The sequence below is a fragment of the Ornithodoros turicata genome, chromosome 5 (genome assembly GCF_037126465.1).
Source record: "Ornithodoros turicata isolate Travis chromosome 5, ASM3712646v1, whole genome shotgun sequence".
Taxonomy (NCBI): Eukaryota; Metazoa; Arthropoda; class Arachnida; order Ixodida; family Argasidae; genus Ornithodoros; species Ornithodoros turicata.
The window spans coordinates 52,431,742-52,457,203 of NC_088205.1; the positions used below are offsets into that span (position 1 = coordinate 52,431,742).

At 47.3% G+C, this 25,462-nt stretch overlaps 1 protein-coding gene across 4 annotated transcripts in view; it reads right to left on the reverse strand.

Moving 5' to 3' along the window:
* Positions 1 to 25,462, reverse strand: part of LOC135394475 (phospholipid scramblase 2-like) — a 184,745-nt gene that overhangs the window by 122,027 nt on the left and 37,256 nt on the right. For 3 of the 4 annotated variants that reach the window (XM_064625228.1, XM_064625230.1, XM_064625226.1), the window contains exon 2: positions 5,739 to 5,891. In XM_064625228.1, coding sequence (XP_064481298.1) covers positions 5,739 to 5,891 — 153 coding nt within the window. The remainder of the gene's footprint in view (positions 1 to 5,738; positions 5,892 to 25,462) is intronic. The other variant, XM_064625229.1, reaches the window with a different exon arrangement.

Genomic DNA, 25,462 nt, shown 5'->3' on the forward strand with positions numbered 1-25,462 from the left:
CTGTGAGTGCTGTGTGTTCAAGATGTAATGTAGGGTTATCGCAAGCCGCAAATCCTATTGTGTTTAGTTTGCTGAAGTTGACTTCAGCAACCAGCATGCCTTCAAAGGGTGCTCAAGTACCTTGACCAGCAAGGGATGACAGTCAGCATGCACATCACCGATAGGCACAATTGGGCTCATTCATCTGTGGATCTTCACTTTGACGTGCTACACTTTGCAAGACGTAATAAGCCACATTTTCTTTGTAGTGCACACAGTCGTAATACACATGTGCAGTTCAGCTTGTGTATGTTGTTCGACGAGATATTTCCTATTAGAAGGCCTACGTTTGGGGGCAAGCTTTACTGTTAACATTATTGACAATATTAGCTAAATATGTAGATGCTGGTTTGCACATTTTTCACTAATATTTCCCTTAACCGGTATAACTGATGATACATGAAGCAGCACTGGTGAAGCAACATCCGGTGCTACAAAAATTGTACCACAGCATTGTAAACCACCTCTGCTGGTGTGCATGGACAAGCAATGATAATGGAAAGTTGGTCCTGGTAAAGCGGCTCACAATATTATCATGGATCTTTCGATGATGTTGTAGCTTCACATATTCCTGAGAATCAAGGTCTTCGTGTAAGATGTGCACATCGAGACATTGGAGCCTTGGCTTGAAGCCTTGGCTCCATGAAGGTGATTAACAATATTTCAAGCTAGCAGGGATTAATAAGCGATTGTCCTACATTCCTCACTTACAGGGACTGAAACGTTCGACCAGCTGGATGTACCTAGTGGATGTACTGCTTGCGACATACTTGTTTGATATCTCCAGCCCCCGTAAAAGCGGGTTACTGAACCAAGTTGCTGTGCTACCGTCGCCTTCGCCTCACTTCCGTTCCCCTGGTGGCGGCGGTGCTCCGCAGCGCCACCAGACGGGAGAGATGGCGATCCGATAACCGCGCGTCGTCTGCTAGCTCTAAATGCGTCAACGGGGCAGCGCTTTCCTCGGAATGTTGAGTGCAATGGGAATTGTAACCTGTTTCCTTTTGTTCCTGTTTACCGTTTTTGAAACATAAGTACACCGGGATTAGGCCACATTTGAGCAGTTCCTGCGGTCGTCAGGACTTTTTGTGCGGTGTCACAGTAATGCAAGGGACCACGGCTGCTCCGGGAAACTGGCACAAGCGAGGGATTACCTCATTTTATTTACTGGTGTTATGTGAAGCAAGCAAGCCTCGCTTGCTGGCTAGGATTAAAAATGAAATAATAAATTTATACAAAATGAGGCAAAGAAACGCTGTGGAACACGGGACCTCAGTAACGCGTTGGTGCCCCTCCACTCTCAATCACAGCGCTCATTCGCCTGGGCAGGGAAGCGTAGAGGGCGGAAGAACACCTTAGGAACAATCGAGAAAGTGTTGATAATCTTATCAACACTTTCTCGATTGTTCCCGATGTGTTATCCCTGAGGTGTTCTGACCATTCATTGGTCCACGCATCCGCACTCCGCATTCCGAAGAAAGCGCTGCCCCGTCGACGTATTTGGAGCTAGCAGACGATGCGCGGTTACCGGATCGCCATCTCTCCCGTCTGGTGGCGCTGCGCAGCCCCGCCGCCACCAGGGGAACGGAAGTGAGGCGAAGGCGACGGTAGCACAGCAACTTGGTTCGGTAACCCGCTTTTACGAGGGCTGGAGATATCAAACAAGTATGTCGCAAGCAGTACCTCCACTTCTGAAGTAGACCCTGTCATTGTGTGCACTACAAGTTTCCTTGCCTCAATGCTGTTTCTCGGTCATGCATCTAAGATATATCAGAAGACCACTTCCACCTTATCTGTGTGCCACATGTTGTATCTACACAAGAGGGATGCATGCGAGAAAACTGCTGAAATATGAAATTGCATTGTTTCTTTACTGTGCAGGCTGTCTCTGTGTGTTTTAGGGATTCTAATAATCCTCACTTCCAAGTTAGGCTAAGTCCAGGAGCTTACTGGAGCTGTGCTCAATCTCTGTGTGCGGTGGCTGTTCATGAGACCCTGACCAGAAGCAAGAGGATACACAAGCTCACCACAAGAGGTACAGTGAATGAGTCACTAAAACACTGACAACTGTGCAAAGCATTAACTGCAAGTGGATAACAGAAGGGCTTCAGTGAACGTGTACAAGCAGTCTCATACCTTGGATTTTTGGTTTTCGGCACCTCATTCGCCATTAACCGGTGGCTCCTGTAGAAAAGTAGGGATGGGAAAACAAACACTAGTTTCCTGTTCACACGGTAAACGACACTCCAGGTTCTTTAGCCATTTTAACTATATGAAGTGTTAGGGTAAGATTAAAGGGTTTGGGACGCTTTCATAGATACAGTTTGTTGCATCATAGGTCCACGTTCTCCACACCATAACACTGATAAACAATTATTATTTTTGCTACGTGTCATACTTCGCGAGCTAAGAGCCCTCGAGCAGATGCCATAGACCTCTGACCTACAACCAATCCCTTTGGTAGCCGTCAGGGCTGTGACATTAGAGCTACACCATTTTTGGTATTCACGGTGCCCCTTTTTACACAGTTCTATTCCCACCTTGGTTGTAAAACACACATTGGTACGACGAGGCTTCTTTTATTTCTACGTGGGATGATGGTATTGCAACCTCATGGCGATAAGACTCACCACAGAACATCTCAACCGCACCGAGGATTTGTCCATCCTGTAGTGTCCTTGCTCACCCGTGGTGGTCATTATGGAGATCAGTCATTCAGTTCTATTATCGTTATGTATGGTGACAAAGTATGTGTTATGTGTGAAACTACAGTATCCGTGGAATGTGTGGAAATGTGTATTGATACTAGTGTGTCTTCAAAAGGCATTGGTACTGCACCGAGCTTTTATCCGAGGGGTGAATACTGGCTATCCGCAACTGTTTTAGGGGTTCGGTCTCCGTAAACCCGAAAACGACACTCACGTTGTGTCTTCTTTTTTGTTCTCACGATGCACTAAGCAACACCTATGCCTATCCGCTCAACAAGCCGTCACCCATGCAGTAACCAGTCACTGTTAATAAAAAGCAGGAATGACATGCGCATTGAGAGTACAGGGACCAGGAAGTGCGATCCACAGAGCACAACACAAACCCCGCTACGAGGAGCCAAGCCAGAAGTCGCCGCTAAGGCTCAGAGAGGCAAAGACAACCTTCTAATGTCACGACTGTTCGAAGTGTGGCTTTCATTGGGGGGCAGAAGATGCAAGTTGAAAACTGCAGTATAAATTCGCAAAAATACAACTAAATAATTTGCATGGTGGCTCAGGGAGATGTAATGAATGATCTCATAAGGCATATTTGCTTCACATCTGGAAATCAGAGTGCCCCTTTAACCGATAAGGGGAGTTCTGCCTTGGTGGCGGATAGGGCAGTTCTTGACCTATAAGGAATGCAGAATTCTGTCAGCGGGCCAACGGACGTCTCAATTCAAAATTATTTTGCCCCTTTTCTTACAACTGTCATACACCGGCCTTCTTATTTTAAGCAATATCAACCTGTGACGCCGAGCTGTAGCGTACATAGAGCCGTAAACTTTCCGATTGCGTGTTATGTTTCCATCTGTAGCGACAAGAATAAGGACACACGGTTAGACACTGAAAAGGAAAGAACAGGTCGCAACTTTCAACCACTTTTACTGGAATGAGCCCCGAACATGAAACCAAATACAATCTTCTCACCCGTACCCTCCCCCTCTTCTTCGATATACCTGAGCGCCGCACACTGCGTCAACAGCCAGTCAACGACGATACCGCCCTTCAGAAGACCCGTCCGGAGTTGATAAGATGTCATTGTTCCTCTGTCAGGGTCGCCGTCGCCACACTGACGCACTTATCTTTAAGTTGCAATATCGTTTTTGTTTCTAACACATGCCGCACCTGAACGTCTTTAGATCTGTATAAGACTTTTGTCTGGCTGCACTGGGGTTGACACCGACAATAAATGACGTGGCCTGCAAGCCGAGATCCCTCTTCATCTTTTTTGTCCACCTTGTTTCGATGCTCTCGGATCCGGTCATTCAAACATCTAGAGGTTTCTCCTACATACTCTGGACCGCAGGTCGTTGGTATGGAGTGCACTACACCCGCGCAACACTCCACGAATCTGTTCCTATGTTTTACCCCGCAAGTCGGACTGGCACTCTCTGCCGCGACCCATCCCGGCAATGAACTGAGCTTGCTCCTGACACTGGGCACAACCTTGATCTCCTGCTTTTGAGCCACTTTTACCAGTCGGTGCGTTGCTCCATGCACATACGGGATCACCACAGTCTTCTCGGGCCGCTCCTCCCGGTCTGTACCGAGGCCCCTTGAACCCTTCAGAAGACGCCTGACCACTCCTCTGGTAAAATCGATCGGGTACCATGCCCGCGAAAGTCTTAGCAGCTTTCCCACACAGGCTTGCCTCGACTCGATGTTGACAACTCTTGACAACACCTGCCCTCACCAAGCTGTTTACGATGCCGATCTTCACCATCTTCGTGTGGTTCGAATTGGAAGGGAGTAACGGTTTTTCCGTCCTCTGACCGTACGTCCAGCACAAGTGTCGGGCTTCTCTAATCAACCTCAAGTCTAAGAACTGCAATGTGTCCCTAGCGGGTTCCTCCAGGGTAAATTTTAACCCAAACTCGTTGGTCTGGAACAGCCGCAACACGGGGACCCAGTCCACTTCCCCCACAGAAATCAGAAGGTAATCGTCCACGTACCTACAAACTCGTATCACGTTGGGTGCAGTCCTTTGCAGTCTTCCCTGACGTTGCCTATCGAACGCTGCCAGGTATATGTTGCTTAGAGCCGGGGCTATCCTGGACCCGATGCGCCTGGACCCGATGAAAGTTGCGACCTGTTTTTGCCTTTTCAGTGTCTAACCGTGTGTCCTTATTCTTGTCGCTACAAATGGAGCTGTACCAACCGGCCCTACTTTTTCTGTTGAAAAAAGTTTCATCATCACAATTTCTGTCTTTATAAATTTTTTTGTTGCGATCATCGGTATTTCCTTCTTATGAATGCCAAGTCACGAAATTCCGAGCGCCTCTGAAAGGTCAAAATGTCTTTAAAGGTCCGAGAACAAAATGAAAAAGGACAGTGGACAACCAACAAAATGAGCTGCATTCTGTGGCAGTTCATACCTCCTCCAAAGAGAAAACTAAAGAATCACAATGGCCAACAGTAAAGACAAGGAACGTGGATGCAGCCCGCGGCACTCGCTCTCCTCAGAGTTTCAAAGTGGCCAAAGTTTCATGTAGCGCCATCTAATGAGACGATCGTTACATTTTGCAGAGGGACGTAGACGTCGCATTATCCCCCCTAGGGAGCCTGCCTCCTTCTGCTCAGGTTGGCTATCAGCAAAGATGGGGTCTTCCTCCTCCCCCTCTCAGCTGGGTCACGTGTCGAGGATGTTGGTGCGACACGGAATGAGGAGGACATGAGACCGATCTCGAGAAGGATAGTCCGAAATCTTCGTGACACGCAATTTTCCATCTGACACCCCGATTTATAAGACGTATTCACGTTAAGGAACAGAAAAAGCCGTGAATTGAATAACGTAAAATAAAGGAAAACTTGAAAGAAAAAGAAGGTATCATTTCATCATCATCATCAAATCAAGGCGTCATTTCGTCACCATCACTTAATCAAATACTGATTACTTTACTGATTACACTGACTACAAATACAGATTACACGGCACAGAAATCGTCTACCTACTTACGTCCGGGTTGCCTAGAAGAAAGACGAGTTCAGTGTCAACAAGGAAGTCCAGTCCGTGGAGTGGAAGACCTAGCATTCCAGTCCAACCATGTTGCCGCAGTCGGCCAGGTGTCGGGTCTTTTATTATGAGCTCAACTGGTATAGGGTCCACTAGAAAATAAAAGGCAGTCGATAGACAGACCTGTACACAGGTTAGCGTTTTATAATTTTAGATCACATTCCTTCAGTGAATTCAACGTCGATGACAACGACAGTTATGAGGGAAATTCCATGCCCGTAAAACAGACACGTATCGACACAAAATTATGCCCGATACAGTTGAATGGGGTCGCCAGAACGAAACATGGAGATGCAGAGCGATGCACAACAATCTCTGGAAGAGACCCACGGGACCACATCTGTGAGCTGAGTCATTCCATATGAAGCGATCCGATCGTGGCGCTCGACCCCTGTGGATTTCGATGTGAATTTTTTTACCGGTCGGAGTAAATGAGAAACCGACGCCCGAGAAGTATTTTTGCTGAATTACGCGGCGTTCCTGCGTTACGTGGCGCCAAACTCCGAGGATCGCCCTGAAACCATGTTATCTTTGACGGCTTCTGTAAGGAAAACGGGAAAAGGTATTTTGTGTCTGTAAACCTCACTGCAGCCTCAAAAGGCCCTTCGTTCATCCTGAACCCGACAAAACAAAAGCTAGCGTGTTTGTGGTACCTCACGGCTAACGCAATCATGCCGTTTTTTTACACGTCTTTGACATTTTCTGCTGACTCACTGCCTCCACCGAGAGACATGAAAATTACTAGCCTTGTTGCCCGGGACATGAGGCATATTTGTAAAAAAAATTGGCTCTCAGGATAGTCGGGCAAAGTGCGAAATAATTCATGAAATATGCGAATTTTTGAAAATTCGTCATATTGGAACGCAAAAGAAAACATGTGGCCAACGATGTACGAACGTTCCGTCAACGGTAATATATACGTCGGTCCCTCCACTTCAACATATGAAAAAATCTCAGGGGTACTTTTTGTTGTTTTTTTGCAATGATTTTTTTAATATGACATGGTTACAAGAAGCGAGCATCCTGTTGCCGCGTGGCTGTTATAACAAATATACAGTCAGATACGTATATGGAACTATATCACTATTATGCAAAGCCATCAACGGGGGAAGTCGAAGTGTATTTTATTTGATTTTATTTCTTTATTTTTTTTATTTGTGTGTGTGTGTGTGTGCAATTTGTAGCCTTTCAACCCTTGTGCGCCGTATTATGGCGTGTTTCACGTCACGATTACGAACAATTCGATTTTTACGCCTATACTCTTGGTTATGCTGGTTGTGCCTTGTCCGAGTGGTGCTTTGGTTTTCGTTTGGTCTCCCTTTGAAGACGGACCGCAACAGTATGCAGGCAATAACGACACAAACACATGTATCCCATTAGACGGCTTCCGGTGAGGAGATAAGGCGCACCAGTATCTGCGCTCGCTCAAATGCGATAATGACGGTTGGCTGAACTTCCCCTTTCTCACTCTTTTTCTTTGTGTGTGTATGTGCTTTGCAATAAATCCTCAAATCCTCTTAAAACTCAATGTCGTGACAAGATTTGTTTCCGTGTTTTCGATACAAAAACAAGCACTGGCGGCCGTGAGATCAAAAGACGCCGGTTATAAAGGCAACACATGTGACGGTCCAACAAGGTTATCCTACCGACATTTGCTAAAGGACCTTGTCTAGTCCAGCTGCCTACAGCTTTCATGTGTCCGTCAGTTTGTGCGCAACACTGCACTGGTGAAGCCCACCGACTACACTTACATCGTACCTCTGCGGGACTCATATTGGCCGCGTGTGTTGTGGACGGTACTGAGTTGCTTGCATTGGTACTGGTATGCCTGGCCATGGATTCTGCATCTACGCCACCAGAAGTGAGTGACACTACAATTTGCTCATTCGGTCCAAAAGGATGCCATCAGTACGTGCGTACCCCATCCGTGACGAAGTTCGGCGACTTAGCTGAAGAAGAGCAGTACCTCATTTCTGCTCGCGCAAAGCGGCTACCTTCTTCAATTGCAGCAGTTTGCAGAGACCACTACCTCCTCTATATTCGCAAGTACACGGATAAGTTGGCATCGAAATGTTGCGTGGATCCCTTCGAGAAACACAAGAAGAACGTTCACGGGACTAAAATAATATCCTCGGCTCTGGCGAAGCGCACTACACAGTTTAAACTTACTCCCGGCGACAGATTGTGTCCAAAATGCTATATGGAGTGCACGAAATATCAGTATGAGGACAATCCAACTGAAGCAGATCCGCTCTCAAGTCCCACACAAGAAGTAAGGGAAACGGAGCAGGAGGATCTACATCTCCTTAATGAATCCTTGGAACTTCTTGGAGAAACTCCGGTGACGTTAAAGAGGTCAGCAGTTCGAAGACAGAGCTACGCGCAAGCGAAGCTGCGAAAAATTGAATGTAAAGCCAGGAAAGCTCTAGAGACAACGCTGGGAGTGGCATTAAACGAACCGTCCACCTCAGGAACAGGGTGCCATGTAGTCGTGGAAGATTACAAAACCTTGCTCGAGAACCTGAAGGAAAGGTTTGCGACTGAAGAAAACACTTCCAGAAAAGTGATGATATTGACTTTGGCTCCATTATCATGGTCAAGACAGCAGACTATGAACTATTTTGGGGCGTCGGACCGTATGGTGCGCAAAGCAAAGGACATCAGGACAAACGTGGGAATCCTCACTGAACCCACCAGCTCGAGGGGAAGGCCAGCACTAAGAGATGATACTAAAGAGAACATCCGTCAGTTCTACGAGGATGATTTTATATCGTACTGCATGCCCGGGAAGAAGGACGTCTTGAAGGGACATCAAAAGCGGCTGATGCTGACTGGCCTAAGGGAGGCCTTCGAGATATGGAAGTCAAACAATCCAACGATGAAAGCTGGGTTTTCCACATTCGCAGCCCTGAGACCACCGTGGTGCGTCCTGGCGGGAGATCCTGGAACGCACTCGGTTTGTGTTTGCAGCTACCATCAGAATATAAAGATGATGCTTCATGCAGCAGGGATCGAAGAGAACTACAAAGAACTTCTCGGACTAATGGTGTGTCGCCTGGACTCAGAGGATTGTATGCTTGACCACTGTGCTCAGTGCCCGGGGTTATCAACGGTTCAGCAAATCTTGGATGTCAACATGGCGCGAATATCGGAATTTTGTGACACAGTAACATTTCAACAATGGGTGCCTGGTGAGCGCTCAGCGCTTCGTACCTTTGTGGTACCAACGGAAGAATTCAGCCAGAACCTCCTGAGTGCCCTCCAGACCGTAAAGAAGCATCACTTCATAAGTTCATCGCAATCGCTTTACTTAAAACAGCTAAAAGATAACCTTCCTGAAGATGAAGCGGTGGTGCAGCTGGACTTCTCTGAGAACTACAGTTTTCTAGCGCAAAATTCCCCCCAGTCATTCTATTGGAACACTTCGCAGGCGACACTACATCCGATTGTAGCGCACTTTAAGGAACCGGGAAATGAAACACTGCAAAATGGGTCGTACGTTTTCATATCGGATTCCCTAACCCATGACAACGCCTCTGTTCATCTGTTTCAAAAAATGTTCCTAGAACAATTCTTGACTGCTCACCGCCACATTAAGAAGTTACATTATTTTTCTGATGGTGCTGCTTCCCAATATAAAAACAAGAAGAACTTTATCAACCTGTGTTTTCACGAAGCTGACTTTGGCGTCCAAGGGGTATGGAACTTCTTTGGTACTTCACATGGAAAAGGACCCTGTGACGGTATTGGAGGAACCGTGAAACGGCTGGCGGCAAAAGCTAGCCTTCAGAGACCCTTCGACCGTCAAATATTGACACCACGTGATCTTTTCTAGTGGGCGCAAAGAAATTTGCGGAACATAGTGCCTATGTGGGTGTCGTCTGCTGATGTGTCGCAGGAGCAGGACGTGTTGGCGCCTCGCTACCAGCTAGCGAAGGCTATTCCGGGTACTCGAGACTTCCATTCCTTCGAGCCCCTATCCACAGCGCAAGTGCGAGCACGTGTAGTGTCGGCATCTCTCCGGTACAAGGTGTACAGCACCAAGAAGACTGAACACTAAGTCCACCACCGTCCTGTGTCACTGATTTGAACTGAGTGAAGTATGGTCCTTGATGGGTGTCTAATTGTTGTCATAGCGTGTGTTCCTTGATTGCATTGCATAATATTGATATATTTCAAATAAAAGAATGCCTTAAATGTGTATCTGACTGTATATTTGTGACCTCGGTGACATAACAGCCACGGATGCTCGCTTCTCGTAACCATGTTGTGAAGAAGAGAAGGACTGAAAGCGGGTCTAAGTAATAGCTTTAATTAGAACAAGTGAGCGAGACCACGCAACTCGGTTAACTAAAAGAAGTGAAAAGTGCATGCACGTCAGCTGGCCACCAGCTCCTCTTTTTCTTCACATACGAGTTTCAACACGTGTCATATTTAAAAAATCATTGCAAAAAAACAACAAAAAGTACCCCTGAGATTTTTTTATATGTTGAAGTGGAGGGACCGACGTATATTTCACCGTTGACAGAACGTTCGTACATCGTTGGCCACATGTTTTCTTTTACGTTCCAATATGACGAATTTTCAAAAATTCGCGTATTTCACGAATTATTCCTCACTTTGCCCGACTATCCTGAGAGCCAATTTTTTTTACAAATATGCCTCATGTCCCGGGCAACAAGGCTGGTAATTTTCATGTCTCTCGGTGGAGGCAGTGAGTCAGCAGAAAATGTCAAAGACGTGTAAAAAAGCGGCATGATTGCGTTAGCCGTGAGGTACCACAAACACGATAGCTTTTGTTTTGTCGGGTTCAGGATGAACGAAGGGCCTGTTGCGGCTACAGTGAGGTTTACAGACACAAAATACCTTTTCCCGTTTTCCTTACAGAAGCCGTCAAAGATAACATGGTTTCAGGGCGATCCTCGGAGTTTGGCGCCACGTAACGCAGGAACGCCGCGTAATTCAGCAAAAATACTTCTCGGGCGTCGGTTTCTCATTTACTCCGACCGGTAAAAAAAATCACATCGAAATCCACGGGGGTCGAGCGCCACGATTGGATCGCTTCATATGGAATGACTCTGCTACAATTTGACCCCCGCCCCTCTCCAGTAACCACTCGTTCCCGTCAAGGCAGACATTTAAATGCTGTAGCTCGAAAGGTTCCAAGCGCCGGACGTAATTCCTGATGATGTATAGGATCCAAATACCTCAGGTGGATGGCGTAGTGGCTCGAAGGCCGTGCATCTACAATCTAAGACTGAGAATTATGGTAGTTGGTGCATGGATCAAGTGGATGAAACAGCGACGCAACATGACAACGAGGGAGACGTGAGGTAGTGTTGTGTGTACCTCTCTTTCTGATGAGTTCTAGCGCCGTTTCATCCACTGGATCTATAATCTCGGCTTAAGAGTACAATGAACACATGGCGATATAGAGGGGAGTCTCATTGTCTGTGCCTCAAAACACGATTTTCCAGTGCGTCTAGGAATTTTACAATCTAACTCCGAAATCTTAATAAAAACGTTAAATTTATGTCCGGAACGAACGTTCAAGGTCATCGTGTGGTCATCGTATGGTCATCGTAAGCACCATTCCCAGAATTGCGCGACGCCTACACTCTTAACTCGGTACCCTTTGTTGTAACTTTTAGCAATGTGTAACCTTTCTATAGACGTAGATTTCCAAAATATCCTAGATCTTACACGTCCGATACCCTTATTTAGAGACTTGTAACGTGACCACTCGAAGAGCAATAGAGGTTACTTCAGTGTTCAACGGAAATCCAATCGTCGTAACTTGTAAATGTACCCTTTATAGGAACGTGGTAACTTCTACACGAATTCCGCGTTTGAATTTCCTTCGTTTGTTTTTCTTGTTTGTTTGTAAAGTAACCTGTATAAAAGGTACTGCTCAAAAGTCACTGCGTTCTCGTTCAAGCCGCACATTCAATCATTCAGTACGAGAGTGTCGGATCAATGTGCGTTACGTTATTGTGTCTCTGCGTCTGTACTAACTGCGGATCGTGTTTAGAACTGTGAGGAATGCACAAGCGTCAAGTGACGGAACTTTATCAAGGTATTTCTACGGTATGTTCACTACAAAGTTTACGTGGTTACGTTTTTGCTGGACAGTCTAGGAACACTAATCACAGCACAGTGTGTCTCTCTAACACGGTTCAACGGTTCAACACAGTGTGTACGTATGTGTCTTACGTCCGTTATTTCCTTAGTCCTTTGTCATCTTTGTGTTTTACTTCTTCGTGTGCTTCTGGTTAACCATAGCCGCGTCGCTGATGTGTCATTCTGACATATCAGAAAGGAATAGAAATGTTTTCGGCGTACTGGAAAATTGCAACAACGTGAGGACTGCAAAGAGTATACGTCCTTGAAACTGAATGTCGTTCACCACAGCTGAAGTGTTCATACTGCGACGTCCTCGTGCTCTTGCCTAAGCTGTAGTTCCAGGTTTGCCCAATTAAATAATACATATGCTCCAGTTGCAATTATTTCTTTCTTTCATTTGTTGTGCATGTGAATCTGTACATGTAGTGATCACTCACTTTTCGCCACTGGATGCTCTTAGATGAATTACGTATATTATAGCCATATGTTCCAAATGACAGTATGCGTTGTACGCTGATGAGAGCTCATTTTGAGCACCATTTGTTCTGTAGCGTTTGTGAAGAAGCGAACGTCTTAGAGACACCCATGCCATGCGAAACTGTAACTTTTACGTCGTTGTGGCGGTTATGAGACAGTAACCTCCATTTATAGGTGATCTGTGTAACGTTTATAGAAGGTATTGCCCATAGATTACTCCTGAAATAGAGGGCAAAAATTTTGAAATTTTTACACTTTACTAGAAGGTACCAGGTTTAGAGTGTACTCTTAAAACTGGCTTAACCTGCGAACTCGCAACCCTCCATTGAAGCTATGCATTCCATCTTCTTTCATGGAATATCCATTAGCACTGAGGGTTTGAAAAGTCCATATCTAGGCGTGACGACGGAAGGTTCCTCGATTGTCCACAAGTGGATTGGTAGCCCAAGACCGTAATGTGTTCTTTTCTTTTCTTTTTTTTTTTGTGAGGGGATTTTTCCGGCGTGTTGGCTTCATAGCAGAATACATCGGGATGTCTTAGTCCTTTAATTACGTCCAAAACAGGGCTTCCCCAAAACTGTCCACATTGTACATGAAAGGCGGACCTTTCTTCTGCGCTTTGCAATTTTATGCGCAGCTGTAGGAGATCCAATTTCTTTTTTTCTTTTCCGACGACGAAAAAGTACAAGATAGGCCTACGATCGCGTTAAGAGTATTTCTAACCAAATTCCAGGTGCGATTGTGTTGCGTTGTTGGTATCGTGGTACAGGGGGCGAGTTCAGGAATCGTGTTCTTGGGTTCGATTCTCGTTGTGGCACTTTTGTTTTTATACACATTTCATATATGTTTTATTTCGTTTATTATACCTGAAGAAGCGCTACATCAGCAGATTTGTACAAGCTCGCAGAGTTTAACAAAATAATCGTGATAAAGACTACATTTGCAACATTTGATGGCAACGCACTCCATGGGATAGGGCACTGTATAGACGAGCAGAATAATTGAGTATATTCATTGTGAACACGGATCGAAACTAAAAGTGTGACAGCCCTAAATGTGGAGGACCCGAAAGCAACAACAATGTATGTTTTTGCTGAGCTGAGAGGACATGCCTTCGTTTAAAAAACACATACGTTCTTAGACTTCAGATACATTTGCTCATAAAATTGGCTTTACCTGCCTGTACATCACTGCCGTAGGCGCAACGTAATTCAATAGTTTCGTTAAGACATCACAGAATACCGAGGGTTTCACACAGTGCGCACACCTGGAAGTACGGATTGGACCATGACTGTCCATGTAGAAGCAGAAAAGCTGAGCATTCGCCAATATGACTCCTTCCTTAACTAGCTTAACTTACGTAGCTGAAGCTGTTGTGTGTGCACGACAGCCCAGCAGCTGGCTCATGCCTTAGAGCAGTTGTGTAGATTGCTCCGTCGCTAGACATTGGTACAGACGGCGCTGATCCTAGCACGTTTTAAGAACACGTCTTTCATGGTGTCTAATGTCGGCAAAATACTTCAACGTGCGATGCTGTCTCCGGAGGTGTTGCATGTGATGTAGCGGCACCTACTTCGGACCGCAGCTCCGTGTCGATTGAAGTCGTGGAGAGCAGGTGATCGAATAGATTAGATTTGCAATCCAGCCCGGGGTTGCGCTGTTGAGGATTACTGGCGGAGTTCTCATACCGTCGAGTCCTGTTTCAAACTCGAAATTTTTGTGAGGGCAGCCTTAGTTAAGACTTAGTGGAGAAGGCGAAGGCTGTACGCGAGTGTGGTCAACAAAACTGCACTAGAAGTGATGGCACCAACGCAGCCATAGAACAAATGGACTTGCTCATGGGCGGCCCGAGTCCGTGTGTTTCGGAAAACGAAATTACTGTATTCTGATTTCGTTGTGGCTATTGGCGCCCTAGCCTCTACAATGAATGAGTAGGGGTTTTCGAGATAAAAGTAAGGTCCATACAAAGAAAAATCTGAGTCTCAAATGTACTATCGGTTGGTTACCTCCAGTGACAAAGGAGTTGATAAACTATCACCAAGCGTCGACGCGGGTTTTCGCTGGAACGTTTTTGCTGGAAGTCCTTCTCGGTAACATAGAGGTTCCGAGAGCGTCCATTGAAAAGCGGCTTTTTATTTAATGAATAAGCGCATGCTAATTCCTAGGCTCAGTGTCCAGTTCTTCACCGAAGTCACAGGGATGCCCATTAAAAACATTTTTTTTCAGATATCGCTACCTGTTTACGGATAATTCAGCCGGGGAGCTTCCATAAAACACTGTGTACGAGTGACGATAAACGCCGGGAAACGTGTGCTCCAGAGTCATTCAAAGGTAGGTGAAGACCCCGACATAGCTGCGTCCATATTGGAGAAGAACTCCCAGCAGATGACACATTTTCTTGTTAGCCACATCTGTCCCATGGGCTTAAAGATTTCTTTCTCTCTCTCTCTATCAAGTATTTCACATTCTAGGTAATGAAACGAACGGATGAACGAAAAAGCTCACAGAAAGACAAAAATAAAATACACAAATGGCGATTCAGCGCAATCGCGTTTACAGAAGATCAGAGGAACCAAGCTTTGCGGCTGTCCCAAGTGATCATGTACGAAAACGAAATATTCTGCCTGAAAATAAGTGATCCGGTAAATGCAGCTACATTGGTACCGACTGAGAACAGCAGGTTTGCAACAGCGGTCTCTGGACCTACCTGTCCACACTTTTTGAGTGCAATAGAAATTATTGTCGAGTGCATTGTTCATGTATCTATTAATGTAAGAACCTCGGTGGTTACACGCGTCTCTACGTCACGCTCGACGCCTGTCAGCTCTGCGACGTCGTACTGTATTTCAGGAAGATTGCTCTAGAGACGGATGGGATGGATATCCTACGTGCCATGTCCCTCGCCAGTTACGCGTGGAGCAACGCTCTGAAGCTCACCAAAGTCAAACTCGAGCTCATGAGCGATCGCGAGATGTAGGAAACGATTGAGAAGGGAATCAGGGGAGGCATTTGTAACAGCTTCCACAGATACTGTCGGGCTAATTATGAGGGGCGTGTCGATTGCGATCCCCAGCAAGAAAATACTTTTATCCAGTACCTCGACGTGGACAGTTTGTACCCGTACGCGATGACTTTCCATCCCCCAACAGGTGGTTTTGAGTGGGTCGATCCTTCGAGGTGGAGCGAGATCGATTTTCTCAGCATTCCTCACGGTTCGGAAGTGGGTTACGTGTACGTGGTAGACTTGTCATATCCCGAAGATCTGCACGTGCTCACCAGGGATTTTCCTCTAGCACCCAAACGCAGGTGCGTGGACGAGAACGAACTGTCCCCCTACCAGGAGCACTTGAAACCATAGGTGGGCATTTTGATGAAACCTCACTCGCCCTCACGGCCCTTACGGGCGCATGCCATCACTCGCCCTCGCCCTCACCGCCCTCATGAGCACATGCCCTCACTCGCCATCACCCTCACGGCCCTCACAGGCACAGGCCCTCACCCTCACCGCCCTCACGAGCACATGCCCTCACTCGCCATCACCCTCACGGCCCTCATGGGCACATGCCCTCACTCGCCCTCACACCCACGGCACTCACAAACGCAAGCCCTCACCCATGAGGGTATAAGTCCCGTGAGTGCACTCATGAGGTCTGAGGAGCGCCAGGTCTGTATGAGTGAAGTCACTGGTGAGGCCTGAGGGGTGTGAGGTCAGTATGAGGGCATTCAGAAATGAGGTCAAATGACGCATACTAGACGTGCGTAAATTATGAAGGCATTGATGATATGGTTCCAGCGACACAACTACCGGCTGTGCACTTTAAAGGGCTGGTGTGCATGTATTTAGAATTTCGTCTACGTCGCGCTGGGAACACAGCAAAGCGTCCTGAGCTGACTGATTACTTGCTGATATGGTTGCAGTGACCCAACTACCAGCAGGGGGCACTTTAAAGGGCTGGTGTGCCGGTTTATAGCAATTTCGTCTACGTCGCGCTGGGAACACAACAAAGCCTCCTGAGCTGACTGATTACTTCGTAATATAGTTCCAGCGACCCAACTACCGGCAGGGTGCACTTTGAAGGGTTGGTGTGCCCGTTTTTAGCAGTTTCGTCTACGTCGCGCTGGGAACACAGCGAATCGTCCTGAGCTGACTGATTACGTGGCGATATGGTTACAGCGACCCAACTACCGGCAGGGTGCACTTTAAAGGGCTGGTGCGCCGGTTTGGAGCAGTTTCGTCTACGTCGCGCTGGGAACACAACAAAGCCTCCTGAGCTGACTCATTACTTCGTGATATGGTTCCAGCGACCCAACTACCGGCAGGGTGCACTTTAAAGGGCTGCTGTGCCCGTTTTTAGCAATTTCCTCTACGTCTCGCTGGGAACACAGCAAAGCGTCCTGAACTGTCTAATTACTTCGTAATATGGTTCCAGCGACCCAACTACCGGCAGGGTGCACTTTGAAGGGTTGGTGTGCCCGTTTTTAGCAGTTTCGTCTACGTCGCGCTGGGAACACAGCAAATCGTCCTGAGCTGACTGATTACGTGGCGATATGGTTACAGCGACCCAACTACCGGCAGGGTGCACTTTAAAGGGCTGGTGCGCCGGTTTGGAGCAGTTTCGTCTACGTCGCGCTGGGAACACAACAAAGCCTCCTGAGCTGACTCATTACTTCGTAATATGGTTCCAGCGACCCAACTACCGGCAGGGTGCACTTTGAAGGGTTGGTGTGCCCGTTTTTAGCAGTTTCGTCTACGTCGCGCTGGGAACACAGCGAATCGTCCTGAGCTGACTGATTACGTGGCGATATGGTTACAGCGACCCAACTACCGGCAGGGTGCACTTTGAAGGGTTGGTGTGCCCGTTTTTAGCAGTTTCGTCTACGTCGCGCTGGGAACACAGCGAATCGTCCTGAGCTGACTGATTACGTGGCGATATGGTTACAGCGACCCAACTACCGGCAGGGTGCACTTTGAAGGGTTGGTGTGCCCGTTTTTAGCAGTTTCGTCTACGTCGCGCTGGGAACACAGCAAATCGTCCTGAGCTGACTGATTACGTGGCGATATGGTTACAGCGACCCAACTACCGGCAGGGTGCACTTTGAAGGGTTGGTGTGCCCGTTTTTAGCAGTTTCGTCTACGTCGCGCTGGGAACACAGCAAATCGTCCTGAGCTGACTGATTACGTGGCGATATGGTTACAGCGACCCAACTACCGGCAGGGTGCACTTTGAAGGGTTGGTGTGCCCGTTTTTAGCAGTTTCGTCTACGTCGCGCTGGGAACACAGCGAATCGTCCTGAGCTGACTGATTACGTGGCGATATGGTTACAGCGACCCAACTACCGGCAGGGTGCACTTTGAAGGGTTGGTGTGCCCGTTTTTAGCAGTTTCGTCTACGTCGCGCTGGGAACACAGCAAATCGTCCTGAGCTGACTGATTACGTGGCGATATGGTTACAGCGACCCAACTACCGGCAGGGTGCACTTTGAAGGGTTGGTGTGCCCGTTTTTAGCAGTTTCGTCTACGTCGCGCTGGGAACACAGCGAATCGTCCTGAGCTGACTGATTACGTGGCGATATGGTTACAGCGACCCAACTACCGGCAGGGTGCACTTTAAAGGGCTGGTGCGCCGGTTTGGAGCAGTTTCGTCTACGTCGCGCTGGGAACACAACAAAGCCTCCTGAGCTGACTCATTACTTCGTGATATGGTTCCAGCGACCCAACTACCGGCAGGGTGCACTTTAAAGGGCTGCTGTGCCCGTTTTTAGCAATTTCCTCTACGTCTCGCTGGGAACACAGCAAAGCGTCCTGAACTGTCTAATTACTTCGTAATATGGTTCCAGCGACCCAACTACCGGCAGGGTGCACTTTGAAGGGTTGGTGTGCCCGTTTTTAGCAGTTTCGTCTACGTCGCGCTGGGAACACAGCAAATCGTCCTGAGCTGACTGATTACGTGGCGATATGGTTACAGCGACCCAACTACCGGCAGGGTGCACTTTAAAGGGCTGGTGCGCCGGTTTGGAGCAGTTTCGTCTACGTCGCGCTGGGAACACAACAAAGCCTCCTGAGCTGACTCATTACTTCGTAATATGGTTCCAGCGACCCAACTACCGGCAGGGTGCACTTTGAAGGGTTGGTGTGCCCGTTTTTAGCAGTTTCGTCTACGTCGCGCTGGGAACACAGCAAATCGTCCTGAGCTGACTGATTACGTGGCGATATGGTTACAGCGACCCAACTACCGGCAGGGTGCACTTTAAAGGGCTGGTGCGCCGGTTTGGAGCAGTTTCGTCTACGTCGCGCTGGGAACACAACAAAGCCTCCTGAGCTGACTCATTACTTCGTGATATGGTTCCAGCGACCCAACTACCGGCAGGGTGCACTTTAAAGGGCTGCTGTGCCCGTTTTTAGCAATTTCCTCTACGTCTCGCTGGGAACACAGCAAAGCGTCCTGAACTGTCTAATTACTTCGTAATATGGTTCCAACGACCCAACTATCGACAGGGTGTACTTTAAAGGGCTTTAAAGACGAAATTGGTAAAAACGTGCACACTAGCCCTTTAAAGTGCACCGTGCCTGTAGTTGGGTCGCTAGAACCATGTCACCAAGTAGTCAGTCAGCGCAGAACACGTGGCTCTGTTCCCAACGCAACGTAGACGAAATTGCTCAAAACGGGCACACCAGCCTTTAAAGTGCACACTGCGTGTAGTTGGGTCGCTGGAACCATATCACCAACTAATCCGTCAGCTCAGGACTCTTGGCTGTACTCCCAGCGCGACGTAGACGAAATTGCTAAAAACGGGAACACCAGCCCTTTAAAGAGCACGCTGCCGGTAGCTGGGTCACGGCAACTATATCACCAACTAATCCGTCAGCTCAGGACTCTTGGCTGTGTTCCCAGCGCGACGTAGACTAAATTGCTAAAAACTGCACACCAGCCCTTTAAAGTGCACACTGCATGTAGCTGCGTCACTGGAACCATATCACCAACTAATCCGTCAGCTCAGGACTCTTGGCTCTGTTCCTAGCGCGACGTAGACGAAATTGCTAAAAACGGCACACCAGCCCTTTAAAGTGCACACTGCATGTAGTTGGGTCGCTGGAACCATATAACCAACTAATCCGTCAGCTCAGGACTCTTGGCTGTGTTCCCAGCGCGACGTAGACGAAATTGTTAAAAACGGCACACCAGCCCTTTAAAGTGCACACTGCATGTAGCTGCGTCGCTGGAACCATATCACCAACTAATCCGTCAGCTCAGGAAGCCTGGCTGTGTTTCCAGCGCGACGTAGACGAAATTGCTAAAAACGGGAACAACAGCCCTTTAAAGTGCACCTTGCCGGTAGCTGGGTCACTGGAACCATATCACCAACTAATCCGTCAGCTCAGGACGCTTGGCTGTGTTTCCAGCGCGACGTAGACGAAATTGCTAAAAACGGGCACCAGCCCTTTAAGGTGCACCCTGCCGGTAGCTGGATCGCTGAAACCATATCACTAGTGCCTTCATAATTTGCCCACGTCTCGTAAGCGTCATTTGACTTCATTCTTCTTCTGAATGCACTCATACTGACCTCACACCCCTCGGACCTCACCAGTGTCTTCACTCACACAGACCTGGCGCCCCTCAGACCTCATGAGTGCACTCACAGGAGGTCTCATTAGGGGCAAAACCTCATGAGTGCACTCACAGGAGACCTCATGAGGGTAAGAACCTCATGAGTGCACTCACGGATGGCCTGATCGCGGGCTTGCTCTCACTCACCCTCACCTCAATGGCGTGAGGTGAGGGTGAGGGGCACTCATGAGGTCCCTCATGAGTGAGTTCGCCCAGCTATGCTTGAAACACGCGTTGGCGCTAAACGCCCCTCCCACAAAGAAACTCTTGCTGACGTGCTACGACAAAGAACGCTACGCCGTTCATTATGCATTGCTCGCTCTGTACGTGAGGTTGGGCATGAAAATAAAACGCGTTCACAGCATCCTCTTGTTCCGCCAAGACAACTTTTTGAGAACCTACGTGCAGAGAAACGTCGCGTTGAGGAATGCCGCGACCACGAAATTTGAGGGACTTCTGTACAAAACCATGTCGAACAGCACGTTCGGTAAGTCGATACAAAATGTGAGACGCATGAAAAGGTACGCTGTAGCCTACGACGAAGAAAGCGCGCTCCGAAACGCTAGCTCCGTTGACAGTCAGCATTTTCACATTCTGAGTGACAAGTGCATCTTGTAGAGATGAAACAGCGTCGCATCAAATGCACGCAGCCCCTTTACGTGGGCTTTGCCATTTTAGAGATATCCAAAGTCCGAATATACAGCTTCATCTACGAGTCGTTCTCTTCTCGCTTGACGTGTCCAGAGCAATTGATCTATAGCGATACGGACAGCATAATTTTTGCTCTCACGTGTGCAAGCCTGAAAGAGCAGCTGATGAAAATTGAGGACGACTTAGATCTGTCCTCCTATCCAGCGGACCACCCACTATTCAACGATGAGCACGCGAATCAGATGGGTACTTCAAAGACGAGACGGGAGGTGGTGTTATTCAGGAAGTTGTAGCCATCTGAGCCAAAATGTACAACATTCTTTTCGCTGGGACACACAAACAGATCGCGAGAGCAAAAGGACTTAAGAAAGACGTGGTGAGGAAATATTTATTGCACGAAGTGTACCGAGTTTCTCTGTTCAATGAGAAGACAGTCTTTCAGAAGCAGTGCACCATCCAGAGTATAAAGCAAACAATGTACACCATTTCGAGACTCAAGAAGAGCTTGGTCCCGTACGACGACAGACGCTATCTCGTGGATGCCGTACACTCCTTCCCTTACGGAAGCTGCGAATACGGTAAGTTTTCCTGGTGTTTTGACGCGTATAGGATTACGATAGTACTCTCTCTTTGTGTAGCGCCGGGAAAAACCATATATGCCTCTCTTTGTTTCTCTCGCAGACAGAGAAGCACGGGTCGTCGTGGCAGTGTGGTAGCGGGATGGGTGTACGAACAGAAGGACCATTCCGTCATTGTGCTGGTGCAGTGACCCGCGCAATGATGACGCTACGATGAAGATTCCCAGTTCCTTTTCTGGCACGTCTGATCATCTCGTAATATACTGTTCGTGAGATCAGACAAGTCAGGGAGGGTGCAGGCATCTATCGACCAACTCAAGAGACGTCTTTGTATGTATTCAATAAAGATGTTTCAGTGAAAAAACACAGAGTCTCGTCAAAGTTATTCTCACTGTTTAATGCGTTGCATTTCGATAACCAAATGGCATTTCACTAAATCGGTGACAAAGTTCACGATGTAGACTGCTTGCAAATGTCGCTGCTTCCGCAGGGCGTACTTAATGAGCAATGGCACGAGCGAGAAGGTCCACGATGTCTGCAGCGATGTAGTAGTTGAATTCTGCGTTGGCCAAGCTCACAAATTCGCTCATCAGTCCCAGGGGTACGTCCGGAACCATTATACAGCCGATCTTGTAACGGGCGTAGATCCGACGCACCATCTCCTGCAGCACCCCCGGCGAGATCTCTCCTATATCGCCAAAGCCTACGATGTCTATCACATAGCGAAAAGCAGTGATGACGAGCTCGTTGCGGGGACTTTCGTTGTTGAAACATTCATTCTCCACTTCTTCCCAAGAAGCGTGGGGGCGAGAACAATTTTGTAATGAGTGGAAGCTGAACATTTTCACGTATTGATGACACGAGCGCAGTGCTCGCTGCCATTATACAAATAAACACGCGCAAAGAAACGAGAGCGAAACCGAAATGGAGAAGCAACCCGCTGCCGCTAGGAGCGCGCGCGCAGTGGAAAGTGGGGGAGGGCCCCATTGAAAGATTCTCCTCTCTCTATGTCGTGCTTGTTGTTAGCCAGGTCCCCCAAGGTCGCCATTTTCCCATGTATTTGTTCCTATCGCGATGCGTGCAATGCCGGAGGGCGCCCTTAGATACCCCATTGTTACCAGACGTTGGCTTGCGTTTGATTGTAGCGCGCTAAAGATCCAGTTGAAGCACAATTCAAGCCAGGCCAAGTCACCGAAGGAGAAACGGACGACTGCACCTGCGGCGCCCACTGGCGGCGCCTGGTACAACAGGTACGCCATGTGATGCACGCAGCCGTGCACTAGATCCTTCCGATCGCTCAACAAGTTTAAAAACGGGACCAAAAAGTGAAACATGACACAGAAAGTTGTTATACGCGTTTTATTTGGACATATAAAGACTAGATTCATTCGCAGAAACAACAAAAACATTATGCCGCTAAACTTAGCGCGCTGAAGTGATCCGGAACGGCAACAGTGGGGTATCTAGTGGCGGCCTTCTTCGTTGCACGCTTTTCCGAGGTGAGTTTGGGGGACCTGTTGTTAGCGATGCCTTCCCATCGTATATGTGCAAGGGTTTTGCGCATCCAGACTTGCAGAAAAAAAAGTGAACATTGATGCCAGAAGATTTTCACCTCCTCGTTGTTCAAATTCCTTTTTTTTTCATATAGTGACACGACATTATTAAATTATTATTGTGATCGCGCTGGAAAATAATTGTTCTGAGGCTGGACCACGAAGCAACAACCACAACGCAAGCTCCAAATGGTACAGATTTGCCGCTGTACGCTTTTCTTTTTTTTTGTGACTCCCAGCGATAATTGTTATTAATTTGTGCCTCGACAGTTAAATACTGCGTAAGTGTGATTGTGAGTTCAATGGTGCAGCGACAGCTGAAATCATAATGAGTACTGCGTAAGCGGGCGTTCACACGGGCCAACTTTCTGCACCAACTGGGACCAACTTTGGAGTTGGTGGCAGTCGGCCGACATCACCGACCATGACCAACTCGAGTTGGTGGGAATCGGTCGCCGAGCGATAACTTCGGAGAGTTGGTGGTGGTCTAACCAATCAACGCGAGGAGCATTGCCACGTGACCCTCCAGGGCGTCAAGCGATTTCGTTCCTGTCGTACTGCCTGGCATGGGTTCAAATCCTACAGGGGTACATGATAATTTTTTTATTTTTTTGGTTGCTAGCGCCATATAAACATATCAATAGGCATTTTTTGAGATACTGGTGACCTTCTGGCGAAATAAAATGACTTCGTTTTGATTAATGACAGTTAAAAAAAAGTCACCAGCGGTTGGACTTGAACCCATACACCCCGATTGCCGTGAGGTTGGTTGTGGGCGGAGCTAACGAGTTGGTACGTGTGAACGTGGAGACGGTACCGTCTTGAGGTTGGTCCAAAGACGTTGCTTCGGGTTGGTCTGAGTTGGTGCTGAAAATCGGCCCGTGTGAACGCCCCCTAAGTGCATCTCACTATTTGTATGTACTCACTCCTTTTATAGAATGGCGAGTAGAAGATACATTTTCCAGATGTCTAATCAGGTGAATTGAGGAGTTGCCCTATTTAATTACTTGGTAATATCAGATGAAAGGCCAGACGCATAATTTTTATGTTAATGCATGCACTCTTAGAAATGAACTTCACCGCATACCACGCTCCTAGTCAACCATAATCTCGAATTATGTCGTTATCTACCCTGATTTGTTGAAAACGGGAAGCGTACGCCATTTTTGTGACGATTATGAACAGCATAAGTGTCACAAAAAAGGCGTTCGCTTCCCGTTTTCAACAAATCAGGGAAGATAACGATATCATTCGATATGATGGTTGGCTAGGAGCGTGCTATGTGGTGAAGTCTATTTTTAAGAGTGTGTATCTGAGTTACTTTTCAAAAGTAAGTACAACTTAAACGAGAATTGACGAGGCAGGCCACAATTAGGGACGACACAGATACGGAAGCTGGTGTGTAAGCGTGTTGTTTGTATTCGTAGCTACAACAGCCGTCTAAATACTGTAAAAACTGAACGATATAATGTGCTCCAGTTTATACAATGGACTTATCAAACCGTTTAATTCGTATCCGCAAAAGCAACAATGCTTAAAATATACCTAAACACGCACGTTTTTAAGTGCTATTGTTCAGAGCTCTTGGGGACGGAGTGAGATTTTCAGCCTCTCTCCTCCCTCTTTCAGCCTCTTTCAGCTACCCAGGGAGTATTACATAACGGATGGGTGAGAATCACACGAGACAATAGAAATACAATAGAAACACACACATACAATATACATACATATACAATATATACAATAACAAAGGTATTACAAAAAAGTGAAAAATGAAATATCAAGTTTATAAGGGAAGAAGGCCAGGTTACCATGGGAAGAGTATGATCCATCGGAAGCCGTGAATTCAAGGAGGGTAGCCTTAAAACGACCAGGGTCGTGGGTACAAGCAACATGTTAAGGCTGAAGATTCCAATCACTAATTGTTTTAGGAAAGAATGATTTTAGAAAGGAAGTGGTGTTACAATGGGGTAGCTAAATATTGTGGATGTGGTCGCGACGAGATGAAACATAGTTAGCAGGGACTAAGAGACGATCGCGAGCGTTTGTGTTGTGAGAAACTTTATGCAAGAGGCACAGCCTGGCTATCAACCGTCTTGTCGAGAGAAGATCACAGCCAAGGTTTTTCTTTATACCTGCAACACTTGCGTCTCTGGAATAGCTGGAGGTAATGAAGCGCATTGCCCTCTTCAGAACTGACTCCAATGCTTGAACTAGGTGCTCTTGAGGTGGAACCCATACGGCCGTTGCGTATTCGAGTTTGGGCAGCACGAATGCACGGTAAGAATGCAGTTTTACATGAGGTGGTGCAAGCACAAAGCGCCTACGAAGGTACCCGAGTCTCCTATTGGCGTCGCCGATGATTTTTTGGATATGAAGGCCTCAACGGGACATACTCGAATCCATATGCAGCACAAGATACTCATATGTTGAAACGCATGAGACCTGGATGATGTTAAGTGAATAAGATGGGTACGAATTAGTTCCAGAACGTGCAAAACTCGTAATTTTTGCATTTGGAGACATTGAGTGACATTGTGCAATGTTTGCACCCCTGAGAAATTGGATAAAAATCATTTTGAATGAGTTCGCTAGACTTTATCTGACGATAAATGATGACACAGTCGTCAGCAAATAAACGGATGGAACAAGAAAGGGATTGGGGTAGGCCATT